The sequence below is a fragment of the Anolis sagrei genome, chromosome 5, assembly GCF_037176765.1.
Source record: "Anolis sagrei isolate rAnoSag1 chromosome 5, rAnoSag1.mat, whole genome shotgun sequence".
Classification (NCBI taxonomy): domain Eukaryota; kingdom Metazoa; phylum Chordata; class Lepidosauria; order Squamata; family Dactyloidae; genus Anolis; species Anolis sagrei.
In genome coordinates this window covers 91,901,659-91,925,399 of record NC_090025.1, presented here as the reverse complement: position 1 = coordinate 91,925,399, position 23,741 = coordinate 91,901,659, and the positions used below count along the sequence as shown (strand labels likewise).

The 23,741-nt window shown below is 40.9% G+C and overlaps 1 protein-coding gene across 1 annotated transcript; it reads left to right on the top strand.

Moving 5' to 3' along the window:
• Nucleotides 1-5,155: 5,155 nt before the first annotated feature.
• LOC132777218 (phospholipase A and acyltransferase 1-like) lies at nt 5,156-22,522 on the top strand. Its single transcript, XM_067468386.1, has 6 exons — nt 5,156-5,219; nt 8,556-8,620; nt 14,858-15,011; nt 16,778-17,016; nt 19,482-19,567; nt 22,330-22,522. Coding segments are annotated over exons 2-6 (522 nt in total). The 5' UTR covers nt 5,156-5,219; nt 8,556-8,578; the 3' UTR covers nt 22,331-22,522.
• The last annotated feature ends 1,219 nt before the right edge of the window (nt 22,523-23,741 follow it).

Sequence of the window (23,741 nt, the reverse complement as noted above, 5' to 3'; positions counted from 1 at the left end):
AGGGAGTCTTCATGGTTCCGGCCGTGTTTTCATAGCATGAAGGCCACATCCTGACATCTTTGTTTTTTCTTTTTCTACTGACATAAGAAAAGAAGCCCTTTTTGTTGTTTTTAATGTCCCTGGTAAACCTGAGCTCATTTCGTGCTTTAGCCTTGCAGACCTTTTCCCTACAGGTGTTGGCTATTTGTTTGAATTCTTCTTTGGTGATTTCTCCCTTTTTCCATTTCTTGTGCATGTCTCTTTTGTGTCTTAGCACAGTTAGAAGTTCTTTGGACATCCATTCCGGCTTCTTTGCACTTGTCCTATTTTTCTCTTTGTTGGCACGGTTTGCAATTGCGCCTTGAGTATTTCATTCTTGAGAAATTCCCATCCATCCGTAACTCCCTTGTCTTTTAGTATCTGTGTCCACGGAATGCTTCTCAGTGTTTCCTTCATTTTTTGGAAATCAGCTCTCCTAAAGTCCAAAATGCGGGTTTGACTTGTCTTAGTTTCGGCCTTCCTTTGTACCTCATGACCCACTCTACATCCTGGTACAGTTTCAAGGAAGATGGACCATGGATGATATGATTTGAAGTACTTCCACTCACTTCCCGAGACCGCTGCAACCCTCATGCAATGACTGATCAAGACCAAACTTGACACACAGAGCCCCCATGATCCACTCTACTTCCTGGTGCAGTTTGGTGGAGGATGGACCATGGATGATGAGATTTGCAGTACCTTCACTCACTTCCAGAAACCACTGAATACTCCACCACTGATGGACCATGACAACACTTGGCACACAAAGCCCCCATAACATGCTCTACATCATGGTGTGGTTTACTGGATGACGAACTATGGATGATGGGACTTGCAGTACCTTCACTCACTTCCAGAGACCACTGCAACCCACATAAATGATTGATCTAGACCAAACTCAGCACACAGAATTCACATTACCCACTTTGCATCCTGGTGCAGTTTGGAAAAGGATGAGACTTGCATATCAGAGTTGTAATTCACACACACCCACTGAATCTATATGATATTAGATCTGAACTAAATTTGGAGCACAAAAAAAACCTTTCTCAAATAACCCTGGCACTGCCAGGTCCCCAAACTAGTTTATGATAAAAGTGAATGCTCATATGTATGTTTGTATGTGGAGGTGTATGTGGAAGTTTTCCCACTTCCACTTCCACAGGTCACTGCAACCTGAACCAAACTTGGCACACATAACCAAAATGAACCCCTTTACATCTGGTGTGGTTTGGGGGAGGATGGATGACAGATGATAGGATTTGCAGTACTTTCAAACGCTTCAGTTCCCACAAAACCACTGTGGCCCCCAGCAATGACAGAACAGGACCAAACTTGGCACATGGGGGGAGGGGAATGTAAAGGGTTACATCTGTTGCAGTTTGGAAGAGGGTGTACTATGGATGATGGGACTTGTAGTACCTTCACTCACTTCCTGAGATCACTGCGACCCACACTACTGACTGACTGAGCCCCCATGACCCACTTTACGTCCTGGTGTGTTTTGGGGGAAGATGGGCCATGGATAATAGGATTGGCAATATTTTCACTCACTTCTAGAGACCCCTGCGACCCACACCACTAACTCATGGTGTGGGTATGTGGGTTTGTATGTAGCAGCTTCTTGATTGGCTCCCACTTTCACAGGACACTGTGACCAGCACAAGAAACGGACCTGGACCAAACTTGGCACACACAACCCCCATGACCCACTTTACCTCCTGTTATGGTTTGGAGGAGGATGTACCATGGATGATGGGGTTTGCATTACTTTCATTTGCTTCAGCTCCCATAGATCACTATGATGCCTACCAGTGACAGATATGGATGAAACTTGGCACACAGATCCCCCATGTCCCAATCTACATCCTGGTGTGGTTTGGTGGAGGATGGATCATGGTTGATGGGAGTTGCAGTACCTTCACTCATTTTGTGAGACCACTGGGACCAGCATGAATGACGGACCTAGACTAAAATTGACACATATAACCCCCATGTCCCACCTCACACCCTGATGATGTTTGGGGGAGGATTGTCCATGGATGATTGGATTTAGTGTCTTCATCTGATTTGCTCCCCACAGAACACTGTGGCCCGCACAAATCACAGATCAGGACCAAACTTACCACACAGATGCCCCTATGTCGAGGTGCAATTTGGGAGAGGGTGAACTATGGATGATGGGAGATGCACCACTGACACCACTGTGACCTTCAATAATGATGGATCAGGATCAAACTTGCCACATAAAGCCCCCACAATCCACTCCACATCCTGGTGCGTTTGGAGTCAGATGGACCATGGATGATGGGACTTATTGTACCTTCACTCATTTTCTGAGATCATTGTGACCCTCACCAATGACTGATGAAGACCAAAAATTGCACACAGCCCCCCCCCCCATGTCCCACCCTACATCCTGCTGTGGTTTGGGGGAGGATGCACCATGGACTATGGTTCTTGCATTTACCTTCACTCACTCTGAGACAGCTGTGGCCCAAACCAGTGACAAATTAGGACCAAGCTTTGAGTCCCCCTAGGGGTGGAAAAGTGGTATATAAATACTGTAAATAATATAAAATGTAAATAACTTGGTACACAGAGCCCCCATGACCCACTTTACCTCCTGGTGCATTTTGGGGGATTGTGGGCCATGGATGATGGGATTTGCAGTACTTTCACTCACTTCCAGAGACCACTGCAACCCACACCACTGACTGATCAACACCAAAATCATTTCCTGAAACCACTGTGACCCTCACCAATGACTGATCAAGACCAAATTTAAAACACAGAGCCCCCATGACCCACTCTATAGCCTGGTACAACTTCAAGGAGGATGGACTGAGATCAAAAGTCAATGTTTGTATCTATGTGGGTATGTATGTGGGTATGCATATTATAATAACTTTATTTTTATGCCTCGCCTCCATCTCTCCGAAGGGACTCGGGGTGGCTTACACATGGGACAAAATGTCCACACAACATCAAAACAAAACAATCAATTAAAACAAAAAAAACCCCAATTAAAATAAAACATAACAAATATAACAATCAAATAAAACACAATTAAATAAAACATAAGGGTATAAAAAGTAGCATTTAAACTCACTCAAACTATACACAACAAAAAACAATAACCAGAATACTAAGATGGGCATGATCAGGGTATAAAGAGGACCAGGCATGGGATAGTGCAAAACAGCATAGTATAGGGATGGAGATTGGAAGAAGTGAGTTCTATCTGGTGAGCTAGGTGCTGGGCATTTATAAGTAGGGACTAGTCATTCTCAAATGCTTGTTGGAACATCAACATGTAGTATAAACCACATTGCATAGCAAAATCAACTGCAGCATGCAACTTGCATACTAGCTGTTAAGCTGCAGATAATTTGGATCCCAAAATTGATTTGAGGCCAGCCTCTGCAGTATGAGTAAGCTCCATCTGGACCTTGAACTATTGCAGTGAAATCATTCACACACCAAAACCTTTTCCTTTCATGCTGGTTTCACACCAAACATGGTCTAAAACCAATAGCCACATTAAACACATTGAATCAATAGAACTTCTGGAAGTCTTGATCTATCAGGTTCCCACTGATTCATTGGGCCTACTACCACTTCACTTCACTTTATTTCTTAATTAGTCGCTCTCCACCAAGGTGCTCCGAGCGACTTACAGTCTAAACTAGGATTTACACAATATAAAAACATTCAACATAAAAACATTCGACAGTGACTATTTGGCAAATTAGATCTGATTACTTAAATGCACAACCAAACAGCCAAGTCTTGAGTGCCTTTACAAAAGGTCGCAACTCTGACATTGCTCTAATGTATGGAGGCAATGAGTTCCACAGAATTGGAGCATAGGTCGAAAAAGCTGTGCGCCTTGTAGCCTCCAGGTGTGCCTCCCTGGGGCCAGGTATGTATAGGAGATTTTCCTGGGTGGATCGAGGTGACTACTGATGGAGCAAAGGAATGAGGCGGTCCCTAAGATATAAAGGTCCTTGGCCATTTTGAGCTCTTGATGTCAGGATCAGTATCTTGTAAGAGATCCAATGTTCTATCGGTAGCCAACGCAGTTGTTGCAGAATCGGTGTAATATGGGATCTTATAAATGATCCTGCTAGCAGCCTGGCTGCTGCATTTTGGACCATCCATATCTTCTGGGTTGTTTACTTCGGAAGGCCGGCATATAAGGTGTTGCAATAGTCCAACCTCGTGGTGACTGTTGTGTGGATTACTGTTGCCAATGCTTCTACCGAAAGGTAGGATGTCAATTTCCTTGCCTGGCGAAGATGAAAAAAGGCCTGCTTACTTATGGCAGTGATCTGGGCCTCAATCGTCAGTGATGAGTCCAACACAACCCCAAGGCAGTGGCAGACGGAACCAGAGCTTCCCCATCGAAATCAGGCAGAGACTGGATTAATTCTGGTGGCTGGCCAGGCCAGAGTATCTTAGTTTTAGCAGGATTCACTTTTAGTTTGCTCGCTCGCAGGCAACTCATCACTGCTTCCAAACACAGCCTAAAGTTCTCAGGAATCGAGGTTGTCCCAGGTTTGAGATGCAAGAGTAGCTGGGTATCATCTGCATACTGGTAGCACTCTATGCCAAAGCTCCGCATCAGTCCAGCAAGTGGCCGGACATAGATGTTAAATAACAGGGGTGAGAGGATAGCAAACTGGGGAACTCCACAGCAAAGGCAGGAGCTCTCTTTGGCCTAACCACTCCACCCTCTGTCTGATGGGCCTAATATTTGTATTTAGGCTTAGAATTGTAATTTAGGTTGATAAGTATCTTGTGCATTCAGCTTCTGTATTCCACCTTTTTGTCCCAAACACAACACTCAAGAGAACTAGCAACCATAATAAAAATAAAGATATCAACTAACAAAAAATATAATTAGCAGCACCGCAGAGCACCGGAGAAGGCAAACAGGGCAAACAATACATCTAAGCAGCAGAGCCTTCATAATATTTATTTTTGCCTAAAGGCAAGAGTGTCAGGCTACAAAAGATTGCAGGACTCATGACACTGTTAGTTGCCAGTCCGAGGCGGCCAAGGCAAGAGGCGTGGTTTTCGAAATAATTGTAGATCAGGTTCTATAGGAGAAAAACAAGAATCACTGGGTTATACAGTCAGAATCAGGGACAAGTTGAGTTTGAAGGTAACAGACATCGGGGGTCCGAAAACAGGTATGTAAATAAAGGCAGACTGAGGTCAAGATCCAAGCTGAAAATAGGGAAAGGGGGCTAGGCAGGGTCCTGACAGGAGAGAAAAATCAATCAGAAATGTATAGAGTTTGATATGTCACAGTTAATCCATAGAGATGGGTGACAATGCTCATGTACTATATATATATATATATATATATATATATATATATATATATATGTCACTCTGCTTTAAAGTATATTACTAGTCCAGTATGATGATTATGATAATTTATGTATTTATGTATTGTTTTTGTTTATTTATACCTCATTTTATTATTATGATTGTTGATTTATATCTTGCTTTCTCTCTCAACGAAAGAGATTCAAAACAGCTCATGGTAAAACCTAAAATATGCAAACATTAAAATAAACTATCAATGGTATTCCTGTATATACTCGAGTATAATCCTAGTTTTTCAGCCCCTTTTTGAGGCTGAAAAAATTCCTCTCGGCTTATACTCGAGTCAAGGTTATTTATTATTTTACTCTGATGTTAGTATTATTTTTATTATATTTATTATTTTACTCTATTATTATTATGTTTACATTACTTTACTCTATTACTTTTATTACATTTATTATTTTACTCTATTATTATTATTATTATTACATTTACATTATTTTACTGTATTATTACATTTATTATTTTACTCTATTATTATTATTATTACATTGACATTATTTTACTGTATTATTACATTTATTATTTTACTCTATTATTATTATTATTACATTGACATTATTTTACTGTATTATTATATTTATGACATTTATTATTTTACTCTATTATTGTTATTATTACAGTTATTACTTTATTATTATTACTATTGTTATTAAATTTCCATTATTTACTCTATTATTATTTTTATTACATGTTTTTACATTTATTATTTTATTCTATCATTATAGGTAATAGGTAAGAATCACATGTACATTGAATGAGGTTGGAATATTGGTTGAATCAGAGTTGGGCAGTCTTATCTTAAATTACAGTTTTATGTAAATACTCATAAACATTTAACCTCCTGTTGGTTACCAGCAGGCCCGTAGCCAGGATTTCGATTGGGGGGGGGGGCTGAATTTTTTTCAGGGGGGGTTCAGGGGGCTGAGTTTCGGGGGGGGGGGCTGAGTCTGAGTGAAAGAGGGTCTAGCCTAGCAAACCTTTTGTATCATTACCCCAATACCCCCATGCATATGGGATATATTGAGTATGGTGATAAGATCATGATCTGAATAAACATAACAGTTTAAATAATGCACCAGTAAGGCTTTTTCGCGAACCACCATGAGAATTTCGGGGGGGGGGGGGTTAAGCCCCTCAAGCCCCCCCCCCCTCCCCGGCTACATGCCTGGTTACCAATAGCAGCTACATTTCTCACCCTCGGCTTATACTCGAGTCAAAACGTTTTTTGAGTTTTTTGTGGTAAAATTAGGTGCCTCGACTTATATTCGGGTCGGCTTATACTCGAGTATATACGGTAAATATAAACAATTAAAATCTTGAAATCTTTAAAAGCTGATTAAAAACATATTCAGAGCTAAAACCACAGCACAGTATAAGGAAATATATTTCCAAATAATCTTTTATTACATTTTGGAACTTTCCACCAGAAGATATGGTGATGTTGTAAATGACTTTAAAAGTGGATTGGAGAAATGCATGAAAGAAGACACGACTATCAATAGCTATTAGCTTTGTAAGCTTAATGGAACATTCATGTTCAGAGATAGTGAATGCCAATAGCTGGGAGGCAGCAGGTAAAATGGGCAATTCTTTGTCAAACCCATTGGTAAGTTGCCCATAAGTATCAGGCTGTCCACTGGAAACAAAAACTCAAACTAGATTAATCTTTTCTCTTTTTGAGCTGGGAGTGAGTGAGCGATCCCAGCTTTTCTGTTTATCCCAGAGTATCTGTCAATGTGGACTCATATAATCCAGTTTAAAGCAGAAAACCAGATCCTGGGCTATAGGACCTGTCTGGAAGGACCATATGTCTTTTTATCATTATTTACACAAAATCATACTGAGAAGGAAAAGAACCTGATATTTTTATTTTAAAAAGTGGAGGAACTATAACACTGTTCTACAAATTTTCAGTTTTTCTCAGTTGCGGAAATGAAACGTGCCATTTCTTAATAAATTTAACATGCTGAATTCAAATATAATAATTAAATGTGTTAATTGGCTCTGGTTTTTATGTAACAGCTATTTCAATTTTCTCCACAATAGGTAATTCGTTAATATTATGATAATGCGCCTAACCTTACTGCATGTATATAAACCGTGAATATTTACTAAATTTTAGTCAAATTATATTGCCAATAGTTTATACATGAGAAATATTTATTTAATTAGTTTATTGTTTATGTTTGTGCAGCAAGAAACTATATTAGTAGGCCTAATGCAGTTGAAAAGTCTGAAAGTTTAAATGTCACTTTAATCGTGACTTTAGTTTATATCCTGTTTGCTTCTCTTGACTTTTCTTTTGTATTCAAGGAAAGGATTGTCTCTTACAATGCTCCAGCAGTAGTCTGACAGCATTGACGGAGTCCATTTACCTTGATATCTTTTTTCCATAGTGCTTTATTTACAAACGTGCGAGGTATAACAACAGTAAAAAGAACAATGTAAAATGATGTTTAACGATACTGCCTCAGTCTTCAACTGACTGACTCTCACCGTTCAAAAGTTTGGCCTTATATAGGGCTTTCTGGCTTTTGCACCCGGCACTAATACTGCGTCATCAAACTTTCTGGAGTACTCTAGAATCTTCCATAGTGTAAGTCGCAACATGCATTTTTTCAACCATACGTGATTACGTGATTGCTTATATCATAAAAACTAGAGCCAATATAAATTTTTAAATGTCATTTTCGTTTTCAGCACCCCAAAATCATAAAAGAACAACTATTTTCAGGCCCGCAACTTTTTCTCCGTTGAACAGTGTAAGCCATTTAGATACAGGGACTCTCATCAAACATCTGAATTTGAATTCCTGTATATTCAGGCAGGTTTGAAATATTTTAGGCAAACCACTTCTTTATTATGAAAAGCTCAACTTAAAAAAATGATCTGGCGGGCATGTATAACACGATCCTCTCTGTAATCAAGTAGTTTTACCTGTGGAGCATGACTATCACAAATGGAATATTGACTTTTTTGAAGCATTTACTAACATTCAAGCATTTCACATAAAGGACAAGGCAGATTGGAGCAGAATTCCTACTTTGAGTTCTGTTTTTCAAGACTTCCAGATTTCCTCCTTTAGTTTCATAGTCAGTAAAGGAAAATAACAAATGAAATTTACTGTGCAGGGAAACCTTCAGAGTTTGGAAGGATGCAAAAGAAAAATTCAGAGGACTACTTTCAGAAGTGTGTGGTGAGTAAGATGGGTGGCAGTTGTTCAATTTCTTCTTATTAGATATCTGAGTAAACTGCAATATAGATGCCTTTGGAGGGAACAGAATCTTGTAGATAAACTGTATCAGAGTGTTAGTTATAGGAAGTCCTCCTTGGAAACTATTTATTTATTTATTTACTCTCCCTCCCGCCCTCTCTCTCTATATATATATATCAGTGGTTCTCAACCTTGCTAATGCCGTGACCCCTTAAATGCCGTTCCATATGTTGTGGTGACCCCCAACCATAATATTGTTTTCGTTGCTACTTGACACCTGTCATTTTACTACTGTTATTAATCGTAATGTAAATATCCGATATGCAGGATATATTTTCATTCACTGGGCTTAATTGAGCACAAATAACCAATATGCCCAAATGTGAATGCTAGTGGGATTTGGGGAGGGGGGGATTGATTTTGTAATTTGGGAGTTGTAGTTGCTGGGATTTATAGTTCACCTATAATCAAAAAGCATTCTGAACTCCACCAGAGATGGATTTAAACCGAATTTGGCACAAAGAACTGCCATGACCAACAGAAGACACTGGAAGAGTTTGGTGGGCATTGACCTTGAGTTTGGGAGTTGTAGTTCACCCATATCCAGAGGAGCGCTGTGGATTCATGCAATGATGGATCTGGACCAAACTTGGCATGAACATCAGTATGCCCAAATGTGAATACTGGTAGAGTCTAGGGAAAATAGACCTTGACATTTGGGAGTTGTAGTTACTGGGATTTATAGTTCACTTACAATCAAAGAGCATTCTGAACTCGACCAACAATAGAATTGGGTCAAAGTTCCGACACAGAATCTCAATGACCACCAGAAAATACTATGTTTTCTGATTGTCTTTGGCGACCCCTTTGACACCCCCCCCCATGACCCCCTCAGGGGTCCCGACCCCCAGGTTGAGAAACACTGCTCTCTCTCTCTCTCTCTCTATATATATATATACACACACACACATATTAGATTTTATTTATAAATTTGTCCAACAAAATGTATAAGCATACATTCTTCTTTCTTTTTACAGTATCTTAGACAAAAGAGTATATCATATTATATACAATCTAACAGTAAATAAACATCAAAAACTTCTTCAATCATATTTCTTATCATTATTTTTAATTTTCCATTACAACTTGTGCTACATATAACTCTATCACACACCTTTTATCCACTTATACATATTGTATTTCTTTATAATTTTTATTATACCATTTTCTCCCTCTTCCCCTTACCCTTAGTTTATGCCCCCTCCACCAGGATCAACCAATTCATGTTGTTTCATTATTCCAAAATATCATTGTTTCTCTTGCTGGTTTATACCTTTTCCCTCATTAAACACATACTCGATAAATTTTCCCCATATTTTCCAAAAGTCTGTTTGTTTACATATTCCCCTTTTAATTTTAATATTGCAAGTTAGCTTATCATTAATTGCTATATTCCAAATTTCCCTATTTTTGTTGTTGTTCATCGTTCAGTCGTCTCCGACTCTTCGTGACCTCATGGACCAGCCCACGCCAGAGCTCCCTGTCAGCCGTCACCACCCCCAGCTCCTTCAAGGTCAGTCCAGTCACTTCAAGGATGCCATCCATCCATCTTGCCCTTGGTCGGCCCCTCTTCCTTTTGCCTTCCATTCTTCTAATTGAATTTCTTTTTTTCCTTCCAGTTTTTTTGCTATAAACAGTTTAGCTGCTGTTATCAAATTAGAAACCAATTCTTTCTCCTCTTGTACGGGAATTATATTATCATGTATAAGTAATAATGCTAATTTTGGTGTAATCTCAGTCTCTATTTTTATTATTGCTCTTATTTCTTTGAATATGCTTTCCCAAAATTTTTGTATAATGTTACATGACCACCACATATGAAAATATATCCCTATTTCCTGACAACATTTCCAGCACTGATTTGAATATTTTTTATCAATCTGATTTAATCTAATAGAAGTTAGATACCGCCTCCATAACATTTTGTAGTCATTTTCTTTAATTCTTATAGACATATTTTTCAGTATTCTCATATTCCATATGTTTGCCCATTCATGATTATTCACACACACACCCCAAGTCTGTTTCCCATACTTCCTTCAAGGAAGTATTTACTATATTTGTATACTGCCCTTCTCAGCCTGCAGGCAACTCAAGGCAACAATTACAATGCCCAACAACGCCATAAAAATATTTACAACATTTTTTTCTTTCTCTTCTCTCCTCATCTTCTTCCTCTTCCTCTTCCTTCCCTCCTTCTCTTCCTTCATTAGATCAGGATCCTTTTATTCCTTTGCTTAAAGTATTCCATCACTTTTTCCCAATTCGTTTCTTTCATGTTCATTACTTTGCTTCTTGTCATTAAGAAAGTAAGTCTGTCCATGTTCATAATTTCCAATATTTTTGTCAGTCTCTCATTTTCATCTGGTATTTCCTTTTGTTTCCATCTCCTGGCGTAGCAGATTCTTGCTGCAGTTGTTATCAGAAAAAGTATTTTATCTGAGTTTTTTTTCTATTTTTAGTTCATGCATTCCTAACAGAAACAGTTCTACCACTTTTCTCAGATACTGAGAAAGGTGGTAGAGCAGATCTCTAGAAGACCCCAGGAAGTCGAAAACAACTGTTACTCTGTATTGTCGAAGGCTTTCATGGCTGGAATCACTAGGTTCTTGTGGGTTTTTTCGGACTATAGGGCCATGTTCTAGAGGCATTTCTCCTGACGTTTTGCCTGCATCTATGGCAAGCATCCTCAGAGGTAGTGAGGTCTGTTGGAAATAGGACAGTGGGTTTATATATCTGTGGAATGGCTGGGGTGGGGCAAGGAGCTCTTCCCTGCTGGAGCTAGGTGTGAATGTTTCAACTGACCACTTTCATTAGCATTTGAAGGCCTGCCTGAGCCTGGGAAATTCTCTTGCTGAGAGGTGTTAAGATGAGAAGGCTGAGAGGAGATATGATAGCCATGTATAAATACGTGAGAGGAAGCCACAGGGAGGAGGGAGCAAGCTTGTTTTCTGCTTCCTTGGAGACTAGGACGTGGAACAATGGCTTCAAACTACAAGAGAGGAGATTCCATCTGAACATTAGGAAGAACTTCCTGACTGTGAGAGCCGTTCAGCAGTGGAACTCTCTGCCCCGGAGTGTGGTGGAGGCTCCTTCTTTGGAAGCTTTTAAGCAGAGGCTGGATGGCCATCTGTCAGGGGTGATTTGAATGCAATATTCCTGCTTCTTGGCAGGGGGTTGGACTGGATGGCCCATAAGGTCTCTTCCAACTCTTTGATTCTATGATTCTATGATTCTATGATTCTATGTGCCTGGTTGTTTCCTCTCTGCTGTTTTGCTGTTGTAATTTTAGAGTTTTTTTTTTAAATACTGTTGTAATTTTAGAGTTTTTTAAAAATCTGGCTACCAGTATAAAAAAACTCTAAAATTACAACAGCAAAACAGCAGAGAGGAAACAACCAGGCACATCTTAACACCTCTCAACAGGGGATTTTCCCAGGCTCAGGCAGGCCTTCAAATGCTAATGAAGGTGGTCAGTTGAAACATTCACACCTAGCTCCAGCAGAGAAGAGCTCCTTGCCCCACCCCAGCCATTCCACAGATATATAAACCCACTGTCCTATTTCCAACAGACCTCACCACCTCTGAGGATGCTTGCCATAGATGCAGGTGAAACGTCAGGAGAAATGCCTCTAGAACATGGCCCTATAGCCCGAAAAAACCCACAAGAACCTAACTGTTACTCTCTTTTTTTAAAACTGGGCTTGAGGTTTCAAATCTATACTTCTTTCTTCTTCTTTTTTTTTTTTGTTTTTTGTTTTTTCCCCTCTTTTCTCTCTCTCTCTCTCTCTCTCTCTTTATTCTCTCTCACATCTCACTGTTTTTCTTTTTCTTTTCGGGGTCATATCAATTATTCACACTTCACACTTACACTTCTTAGTAGCTTCGGCTACATATCTCTATTTTAAATGTAAACTGGAAATTTAATAAAGGTTATATTAAAAATGTTTAAAACATTTAAAAACATTGACATTTAATATAAAACCATAAGATCAATAATACACAATAAAAAAACATTCAAAATATTTTTAAAAATTAACATATAATATAAAACCATAACAAGATCAGTGAGACATAAATCACTGTTTAAAACATGGTCCAATCTCATCATCCAGTTGTTCCATATTCCTATGTCTGTTACCCTGCATTTTCAAACGCTTGCTCAAAAAGCCAAGTCTTGACTTTTTTTCAGAATGTTAAAAGGGAGGGGGCTAATCTAATGACCCTAAGAATGTCGTTCCATAGCCGAGAGGCTACCACTGAATCATAGAATCATAGAATCATAGAATCAAAGAGTTGGAAGAGACCTCATGGACCATCCAGTCCAACCCCCTGCCAAGAAGCAGGAATATTGCATTCAAACCACCCCTGACAAATGGCCATCCAGCCTCTGCTTAAAAGCTTCCAAAGAAGGAGCCTCCACCACACTCCGGGGCAGAGAGTTCCACTGCTGAATGGCTCTCACAGTCAGGAAGTTCTTCCTAATGTTCAGATGGAATCTCCTCTCTTGTAGTTTGAAGCCATTGTTCCGCGTCCTAGTCTCCAAGGAAGCAGAAAACAAGCTTGCTCCCTCCTCCCTGTGGCTTCCTCTCACATATTTATACATGGCTATCATATCTCCTCTCAGCCTTCTCTTCTTCAGGCTAAACATGCCCAGTTCCCTAAGCCGCTCCTCATAGGGCTTGTTCTCCAGACCCTTGATCATTTTAGTCGCCCTCCTCTGGACACATTCCAGCTTGTCAATATCTCTCTTGAATTGTGGTGCCCAGAATTGGACACAATATTCCAGATGTGGTCTAACCAAAGCAGAATAGAGGGGTAGCATTACTTCCTTAGATCTAGACACTGAGAAGGCCGTCAGATCATTTTATAGAACACTGGAAGCCATTTCTTATATTTTTGAGGAAGTTGAAATAAAATATTTTCTGTGGATTTTGAAAACTATCTCTCTCACACAATTAAATACATTTTTTAAAATAAAAATTACTTTGCTACTAGAAAAGTAAGAGGTATAGTTTCTCTTTATTTCTGTCTTTTCGTCTTTTCTTTAATTTTTAATGTAATTTTTTGTTTTGACCTGTTATTGTAGTTTGTTTGATGTTGTTATGTTTTTATGAATTTGCTACTTAATAAAATGAGGTGTTTTTTTTTTAAAAAAAAAATCACCCCCTCCCCTTCCCCGGGTACGCACATCCAACAAGAAAAAAAATATTGTAATTTCTCCCTTTTGTAATGGAAAGTATTTTGAGGTGCCTTGGTCTTGAAGGACTGGTTTTACAAAAGACTTCCTCTTAGTACAAACTGCAAGAACTGGTTGTTGATATGGATCAACATAGTTGCATGACTCTCTTCCATGGAGGAAGATGAACAGAATAGAACCTGTACTTGAATGTCTGAACTCAACCTCTAAAGAAAAACTGGAGGAAGAGGCAACATCTTTCAAGATCTATTTATTAACAGCTTTTATATTCTGCCCTTCTCACCCCGCAGGGGACTCAGGGCGAATTACAGTGTACACATATATGGCAAACATTCAATGCCAATTTTGACATACAACATATACAGACATAGACAGAGGCTATTTAACTTTTTCTGGCCACCAGGGGAGCTGTCGCTTTCATCGTCCATCTGCAACACTGATGAAGTACTTCCGCATTCCCCGCATGCTTTTTGTTGTTGTTGTTGGAGTGCTTGCTGGAGTCTTTTTTGTGGCCTCATAAATTAGTTAATTTAGCTTCCCCACACTTTAAGGTGGTACCTTATTTTCCTACTTGACAGATGCAACTGTCTTTCGGGTTGCAAAGGTCGACAACAGGCTACACAATTGGTTGGAAACTCACTCCAACCCGGGCTGGATTCAAACTCATGACCTTTTGGTCCGAGTGATCTTAATGCAGCTGACACTCAGCCAGTTGCGCCACAATCCTGGTGCTGTGTGATGTGTGATGAGCACTAGCAGAAAAACACAATTTAATTTCAGATGTTAGGGGATCAGCACTGTTTGGGAGGTTACTTAGCCCTTTATTGATGAAAACCAGGGCAAACTTCCACCAAACCATATTTAGTCTTCATGAGAACAGTCCTCTAAAGTATGATGAATACCATTTTGCCATCTTCTCTCTGAATTAATAATTCTTTTTCTTTTCTTTTTGGATACAGGATGGGATACATGATATAAAGGACGATGTCGTTCATGTTTTTCGCAATAAAGATATTCCAAAGCTTGGCGATATGATTCAGTTTCAGATGCCTTTATTCCAACATTGGGGCATCTATGTCGGAAATGGAGATGTGGTTCATTTTGCATTGCCAGGTAATATGAGAGGAGGAAGAGGAAGAGGAGAGAAAAGTAGATATAAATACACAAAAACATGAGCATAATAGTATTTTATTTGTCGTGTCAGGGCAGCCAGTCAATTATATTACATTTCTAACAGAACAAAACAAACAAACAGACAAAATACAAAATTTGTGAGTTTGGTAGTTGATTAAATGTCCTTTGACCAGTAGCTGGCCACTTGGAGTGCTTCTGGCTTTGCTGCAAGAAGGTCCTCCATTGTGCAAGTGGCAAGGCTCAGGGTACATTGCAGCAGGTGGTCAGTGGTTTGCTCATCTCCACACTCACATGTCGTGGATTCCACTATGTAGCCCCATTCCTTGAGGTTGGCTGTGCATCTCGTGGTGCCAGAGCGCAGTCTGTTCAGCGCCTTCCAAGTCGCCCAGTCCTCTGTGTGCCCAGGGGGGAGTCTCTCATTTGGTATCAGCCATTGGTTGAGGTTCTGGGTTTGAGGCTGCCACTTTTGGACTCTCGCTTGCTGAGGTGTTCCAGCGAGTGTCTCTGTAGATCTTAGAAAACTATTTCTAGATTTAAATCGTTGACGTGCTGGCTGATACCGAAACAGGGGATGAGCTGGAGATGTCTCTGCCTTGGTCCTTTCACTATTGGCTGCTACTTCCCGGTGGATGTCAGGTGGTGCGATACCGACTAAGCAGTGTAATTTCTCCAGTGGTGTAGGGCGCAGGCACCCTGTGATAATGCGGCATGTCTCATTAAGAGCCACATCCACTGTTTTAGTGTGGTGAGATGTGTTCCACTCTGGGCATGCGTACTCAGCTGCAGAATAGCACAGCGCAAGGGCAGATGTCTTCACTGTGTCTGGCTGTGATCCCCAGGTTGTGCCAGTCAGCTTTCGTATGATATTGTTTCTAGCACCCACTTTTTGCTTGATATTCAGGCAGTGCTTATTGTAGGTAAGAGCACGGTCCAGAGTGACTCCCAGGTATTTGGGTGCGCTGCAATGCTCCAGTAGGATTCTTTCCCAAGTAATCCTCAGAGCTTGGGATGCTTGTCTGTTCTTAAGGTGAAAGACACATGTCTGTGTTTTAGATTGGTTGGGGATCAGCTGGTTTTCCCTGTAGTAGGCAGTAAGAGCACCTAGAACTTCGGAGAGCTTCTGTTCTACCATCTCAAAGCTCTCTGCTTGAGCGGTGATGGTACGATCATCAGCATAGATGAAACTCTCTGTCCCTTCTGGCAGTGGCTGGTCATTTGTGTAGATGTTGAACATGGATGGAGCATAATAGTGTGAGATGTTAAGAGAAGGAATCAGATTGCCAGTTTGGTACTGAGTTAAAGCAAACTTTCAAAAAACAATAACATAGTTTCTATTTTCAATTTTATAATTGCTATATTGTGACCATTCACTGAATGCTGCAGGTGACAACATTCAGGCTACATCAGTTCAAATATATAGCTTAAACATTAATCACAGTAGGTTCATGCTTGTTTCCCCAACTGCATCTCAGAGATATGACTCATTCGGAAAATGTCCCACATAACTTGTTTTACCCAGAAATTGCTATTTATGGGGGGTGCTACGGTGGTAAATTTGGTGGTGATTGGAAGAAGTAAGTTGTAGCCTCTGCTGAAGCTAAAAAGTCAAGGTGGCACACTCCCATTCTTTAAAATTACCCAAACAAATTATTTTCATTTGTTCATATGGCTGTGTATCAGTTGACAAGAAGAATGTGTTTACTAATCCTTTCATAAACCAAACATCTCACACTTTGTATTTACAGCTGTTAATGTTTTTCCACTGAGGTTTAAAGTACGAAAAGCAAAAGTGAAGGATGTCTCACCGGTATTGACCTTTGCAGTAAACAACAAATATGATAAAGTCCATTCTCCATTGCCTCCAGAACATGTGGTAAAAAGAGCTGAGCACATGGTGGGCAAAGTCATAAAGTATGATCCTGGGAGAGCCAACTGTGAACACTTCGTCACATTGATGAGATACAATGTTGCTATATCAAGGCAGGTATGTCTACCTTGCATCTTATTTTGTGTTTAGGCCTCATTCAGACTTAATGATAAATTACGATGGGAAATTTCCTAGAACTTAAATTACTAATCTTTCTCATGGTGCTATCCTAACCACATATGTGGTATCAAATCCAATTGTATTTTATGAACTCACTTCTAAACACCTAGGATTTGTCAGCTTGGATATCCATGGCTCAAACATACACCAGTCATAGCTACTATAGCTTACTTCCAGAATTGGAGATGCTACATTTCTGAATCCCAGTTGTTTGGAAATACAAATGGTAGACTACTGTAGAACACAGAGCCTGTTTTGGGCTTTTGTAGGTATCTGTCTGGCCACAATATGAGCAGACATAAACATAAGATGAGTCCCATTGAATCAGACGAAAGACCTTTCTATTACAAAGATCATACATGTTATATGACCTTCAGCAAGCCACTGATGTCTCAGGCTTATTCCTGAGACAGGGAACATGTGAGGAAAATATCAGAAAATATCAGAGCGTAGATACAAATTTCTGAGAATATACTCAAAACGTTTTGAAATCCTAAAGGTATTCCATCACAGGTGGGGAAATAATAATAATATAATAACTTTATTCTTATACCCCACCACCATCTCCCCGAAGGGACTCGGGCAACTTACATATGGGACAGAATGTCCACAAAACATACAAGCAAAAACAATCCACAAAACAAAACACATTAAAATAAAAGCATCATAAAATACAACTACCCAGATAAAAACACCCTAAAAATAACGGTATGAAACTAATTGCAATGGAGTTCCATCAGACAGTGACCAATATTGCTAATATAAGCATGTCCAAGCTAAGAAGGGCTGGGCAAGGGATAGTGCAAACAGTGTACTATAAGGCTGGGGAAGTGGATGGAGTGCAAAACAGAGTACTATCGGGCAACCTAGGGCAGTGTTTCTCAACCTTTCTAACACCGGGACCCCTAAATATGGTTCCTCATGTTGCGGTGACCTTCAACCATAAAATTATTTTTGTTGCTCCTTTATTACTGTAATTTTGCTACTGTTACAAGTTGTAATGTAAATATCTGATATGAAGGATGTGTATTCATTGTGACAAATTCAACATAATTAAAGCATCATGATTAATCAGAAAAAAATGTTTGGGGGAGTATGGAAAACAGATGATGGGATTTGCAGTACCTTCAACTGATTCAGCACTGACTTCCACAGACCACTGAGACCTCCACACAGAAATCCCATGTCAAACAAAAAATACTGGAGGGGTTTGGGAGGAATCGACAGAGAGAGAGCGAGGCAGACGAGGCAGGCTTTGTGCTAGGCCAGGCCTTGCACGGAGGACCCTTCGCCTGCCCCGCGCCCTCGCCGGATGGTGAGAGAGTGAGGCAGGTGAGGCGGGCTTTGCGTGAGGCCAGGCCTCAAGAGGAGGACCCTTCGCCTGTCCCCCGCCCTCGCCGGATGGTGAGAGAGTGAGGCAGGCTTCGCGCGAGGCCAGGCCTCTTGCAGAGGACCCTTCGCCTGCCCCATGCCCTCACCGGATGGCGAGAGTGAGGCAGGCGAGGCGGGCTTTGCGTGAGGTCAGGCCTCAAGAGGAGGACCCTTCACCTGCCCAGCGCCCTCGCCGGATGGTGAGAGAGTGAGGCAGGTGAGGCAGGTTTCGCGCGAGGCCAGGCCTCATGCAGAGGACCCTTTGCCTGCCCCGTGCCCTCACCGGATGGCGAGAGTGAGGCAGGCGAGGCGGGCTTTGCGCGAGGCCAGGCCTCATGCTGAGGACTCTTTGCCGGCCCCGCGCCCTCACTGGATGGCGAGAGAGCAAGGCAGGAGCCCTCGTCTGGCTGCGCCCTTGGGGTGAGGCCAACGGAGGCGGCCTTGAGACTCCTCTGAAATGGCCAGGCGACCCCCCTGGGGGTCACAACCCCCAGGTTGAGAACCGCTGACCTATGGAGTGGGCATTTATAAATAGGAACTACAGGTTCTCAAATGCTTGCTGGAATATCCAAGTTTTCAAATCTCTGTGAAAGGACAGTGTGGGGGTTTGCCTAATCTCCCTAGGGAGGGTGTTCTGAAGTTAGGGGGGCACCACCAAAAAGCCCCTCTCCCTAATCACCACCATTTCTGTTTGTGACTGTGGTGGAAGCGGGAGGAGGGTATACCTGGCAGATACTGCTCCCTAGAAATAACTTTCAAAGAATTAGCCACATTAAGTGTCTGGCATCATAAAAGGAGGGAGACTGTGCTAAAATAAAAACAAATCAGTTTTAAAAGTGCTGCCACATTTTCCCCCTCTTCTGGCTTTTTATGCTAAATGTAACTGGACTGCAATTCCCATGAGCCAACACTATTGGTTATGCTGGTTCGGGACCTCATCAGATGGGCAGGGGGAAAGCGGGGGAAAGCAGGAGAAGTTCTGAATAAGACATGTTGTGATGCAGTGCCTTACCTTGTACTAATTCTTTAAGGCAGAGAGATTCAACTTTAATGTGGATCCTGGTTTTGTGAGACAGATCAAAAGATGGCTAGCTGAAATCAATGAGTGGGCAAACTGGTGAGTGTTATCTTTAAACAGCCAAAGTCAGCCACTAACAAAGATAGAAAAGTGTACTTTTGAATGTTTGAAATCTGATGTTTCTCCCATGGCTACAGAGTCTTTCCAATAGACTGGGGAATTGTAATGAACTGTGAAAATGGTGGCTGTTGCAAACTATCTTTACAAGTAATGAGCTGTAACTGATTTCTTGGTTCATGAAAACAAATGTGTTGTGAACATCCGTAAACATCTGTGATGAACTCATTGATTATATATTCCGATAGATAAGACCAAAGTTTCTAAATCCCATCTTGTATTGTCTCTCCATTCTCGGGCTAGCATGGCCTGTATTGCGGCTGTTATATATTTTAGGGTTTCTGTCCAATTGTTATCTTCCATTGCCTTTATTGTGAGATACATGAATCTGCCATTATCTCACATTAATTCTTTCCCTATTATTTCTTCCATTACATTTTTTATTTTACTATAATAGTTCTGAATGTTTCTACAATCCCACCACGTGTGGGAGAATGAACCTATTCCCCCACAGTTGAGAGGAAGTGGCTATGCATTGTACAGGGTAGGCATGGTACCAGTGAGGAACATGTACTTGTTCCATGCTGGTGTAAGGTTGGACAAGTTGAGGGAGACTATGTAGAAAAATGGAGGGTGATAAGTAATTAAATATGATGATGAAATAGTACACATAAAAGAAGTAGCACTAATTTTGTCAGAAAAATATATGAGAGGTATTTTTTAAGTAAGGTCCGTTTTGTTGTAGACACTAGTAGTTCGCGCGCATACCGCAACGAGCGTGTCCATCGTGTACTGGCATGCCTCGGGAACAACTGTGCTCAGTTTCCGCTCTGTAGCTAACCTGTATGGTTCTGTTCTGTGCTTTAAAAATGTTTAAGACTATCAACTCACCCTCCACATGTGAGGTTCACTCGCTTCAACTGAAGCCACCAAATAGTCTGTAATCAAAGAAGAGCGACTGGAGCGGTCCTCATCATGGACGTTGTCACGGCCATCTTTGAATTGTCGTACCCACTTGCGCACTTTGCTTTCACTTATAACAGTATCACCGTACACTTCACAAACCTGTCGATGAATTTCTGCAGCAGGCAGGTTCCTTGCTGACAAAAACCGTATCACTGAGCGAACCACACATGCAGTATGCGTGCTAATTACTAGTGTCTACAACAAAACGCACCTTACCTAAAAAATACCCCTCGTATTTTGATCAAACTGTGGAGCATTATATTTTGAGCTACCCTCATGCAAAAATTAATGATTATGAATAAGAAAAAGATCTGATTTCAGCAATAAAGCACTGCTCTACCACTTTAAAATGAGTAGCTGTGCCAAGCTAGCTTGTGAAGATAACCGAACAAGGTGCAATCTCAAAGTGAAGAATATTCTGAAGGTGCCAAACAATGGCTCTGTAGATTATTAGTCCAGTGGGATAAAATCAGCTTCCTGTCACCACAGTAAAATAAAATAGGTTATTTTCCCCCTTCCAGGGAATGATGCACACACCCCAACTGTCTTTGTTCTTTAACTTTTTTTTAACTGTCAGAGAAAATCCACACAATACACAGGTGGAAAGAATGATTGGTAATAAATACATTAAACAATTTTTCAATTTGAGCTTCCAAAATTTGTATTTTCTAAACCTGATCATGAAGTAGAGTGGAGTTAGACATAAAACCTGTAATGCTTTTAATGCAGTTTGGGAAAAATGGTATTCCAGGTGCACATAGGGTACACCCAAAATGTGCACATTGGGAATTAATGCAAATTAAATGGCAGCTTTGGATACAGTTCTAAGCATTTACTTTATTCAGTTGAAAAGCTTTCTTTAAATATGGGCACAGTTGAAAAACTGTCTACAAAATGTCTACAAAACTGTCACCTCACTATCTCTGAGGATGCTTGCCATAGATGCAGGTGAAACGTCAGGAGAGAATGCCTCTAGACCATGGCCATATAGCCCGAAAAAACCTACAACCACCCAGTGATTCCGGCCATGAAAGCCTTTGACAATGTCTACAAAATGTTGTTTGAAAAATGTGTATCTTTAGGAAAATAAAAGGTGAATTATGTAAACCAAAATGCTGCAAACCAATGAAAAGCTAGAACAGAATGGATTTATATGTGGGAAAATGAGAATCTGAGGCCCCTTCCACACAGATGTATAAAATCCACATTGGATTGGATTATTTGACAGTGTGACTCAGATAATCCAGTTCAAAGCAGATATTTTAGATTATCTGCCTTGATATTCTGGTTTATATGGCCGTGTGGAAGGCCCTGAGTATAACTAAGTGATCTCTAGCAGGGGAGCACATTTTATGACACATTAGAAAACACACAAAATAGTAAAACAATTTCTTGTTTGTAGCTAAATTAATAGTGCAATTTAGTTTCTACAGACAGGATATTAAAATCTGCTAAATAATAGATGTCAAACCAATGCCCAATTCTTCAGATTTTATTCTTATGTAAGCAGGTCATAACTTTAGTGTGAAAGGTCATTAAGTTAAATGTTTCCAAGATGAGGAAGGTTTTTTTTTATAATGTTGTGTATTTTTGTCTATGTTTTTTAATTGCTTGTATTGATGTTTTATTGCTTTTATTGCTGTGCTTGGGCTCGGCCTCATGTAAGTCGCACCGAGTCCCTTGGGGAGATGGTAGCGGGGTACAAATAAAGTTAATAAATAATAATAAATAATATGCTGACCTGTTATTTCCCTTTATTTTTTGTTTTTCAATCCCAGAATGAGAAGGAGTTTGTCATAGCCACTGACGACTAAAAGGGACAGCAAGGTTTCTTCAAGCAGTTCTTTTAAAGGCTCAAGCAGTTGAAGACTTCATTCACCTGAAAATAAGGACTACAACCTGTTACAGAAACTGCATTTTTGTGGCACAATAAATCTGAATTAACATGTAGAGAACACACATTTTGTAACATTCTCAGCATTAGATAAAGACCTTTGTAATTCCCCAGGCCTTTTATATAGTAAATCTTAATTGTTTAATGTGTTGGTGCTATTTTTTTAATCTTTGGGGCTTGTTTGTCCCTACAACACAGCTTTTGTTTCTCATGACATTTACTGCATTTTGAAAAGAAAAAAAAAGGTTATTCTACTAAATGCTAAGACAAGATTTAAGCCAATCCACACTTCATTTGTTTGGATTGACTTAACCCACACTTCAGAAAGACCAAACTTCCAACTTGTATAAAGATTACAGCTTACATTTCCTTTGTTCACTTGATTTAGCTAAAGTTAGATTTAACATGTGGAAGTATATGAGCCTCTTTGTTTTCCCCACTCTCAGAACTATATTCATCATTCCCATAACTAAAAAGGGAGCACTGCGTCCATTCCTAATTGCAAATTACTTGTCACTTATATGTCACTTACCATATATACTCGAATATAAGCTGACCCGAATATAAGCCGAGGCACCTGATTTTACCACAAAAAACTGGGAAATCTTATTGACTCGAGTATAAGCTGAGGGTGAAAAATGCAGCTGCTACTGGTCCGTTTGACAGATGACCACCCAGTCTTTCTGTCATTCCCTCCCCCCCTCGCGGAGCACGAGCTTTCCTCGGCGGCAGCAGAGGAGAAGGAAGCCCCTGTGGCAGGCTTTTTCACAGGCTTGCTCTCCTTCTTCCTGGTCCCATGCGCAGCCGCGGTGGAGGTGGCAGCGGCGGGAGGAAGCAGAAAAGCCGCGCATGGGGCGAGGGGAAAGTGTTCACCGCTCTCTTTCCACTCTTGCCGCGCACGTACCTTCTTCCTTGTCCCATGTGCGGCCACGGTGGAGGGGGCAGCGGCGGGAGGACGCAGGAAAGCCGCGCATGGGGTGAGGGGGAAGGGGCAAGTGCACGCCACTCCCCTTCCTCTCTTGCCGCACGCGCACCTTTTTCGGCGGCGGAGGCAGGAAAGATGTGCGAGGGAGAAGGGAAAGGTGCGCGCCTTTCTCTCCTCCCATGCCCTGTGCGCGCCTTTACCGCCGCTGCGTCTTCCTCGGCAGCAGTGGTAAAGGCGCACACAGGGCATGGGAGGAGAGAAAGGCGCGCACCTTTCCCTTTTCCCTTGCGCGTCTTTCCTGCCTTGGCCGCCGAAAAAGGTGTGCTACCTGGGATGATGCTTCCTAAATTGCTCAGCCACCCTAAGAGATA

What these genes read in the sequence shown, in the direction of transcription:
- LOC132777218 (XM_067468386.1), top strand. Translation starts at nt 8,579, where the DNA reads ATGCAAAAGAAAAATTCAGAGGACTACTTTCAGAAGTGTGTG. An exon ending in ACTACTTTCAGAAGTGTGTG is followed by an intron (nt 8,621 to 14,857) that starts GTGAGTAAGATG and finishes TTTTGGATACAG; the next exon opens with GATGGGATACATGATATAAA. An exon ending in ATGTTGCTATATCAAGGCAG is followed by an intron (nt 17,017 to 19,481) that starts GTATGTCTACCT and finishes TAATTCTTTAAG; the next exon opens with GCAGAGAGATTCAACTTTAA.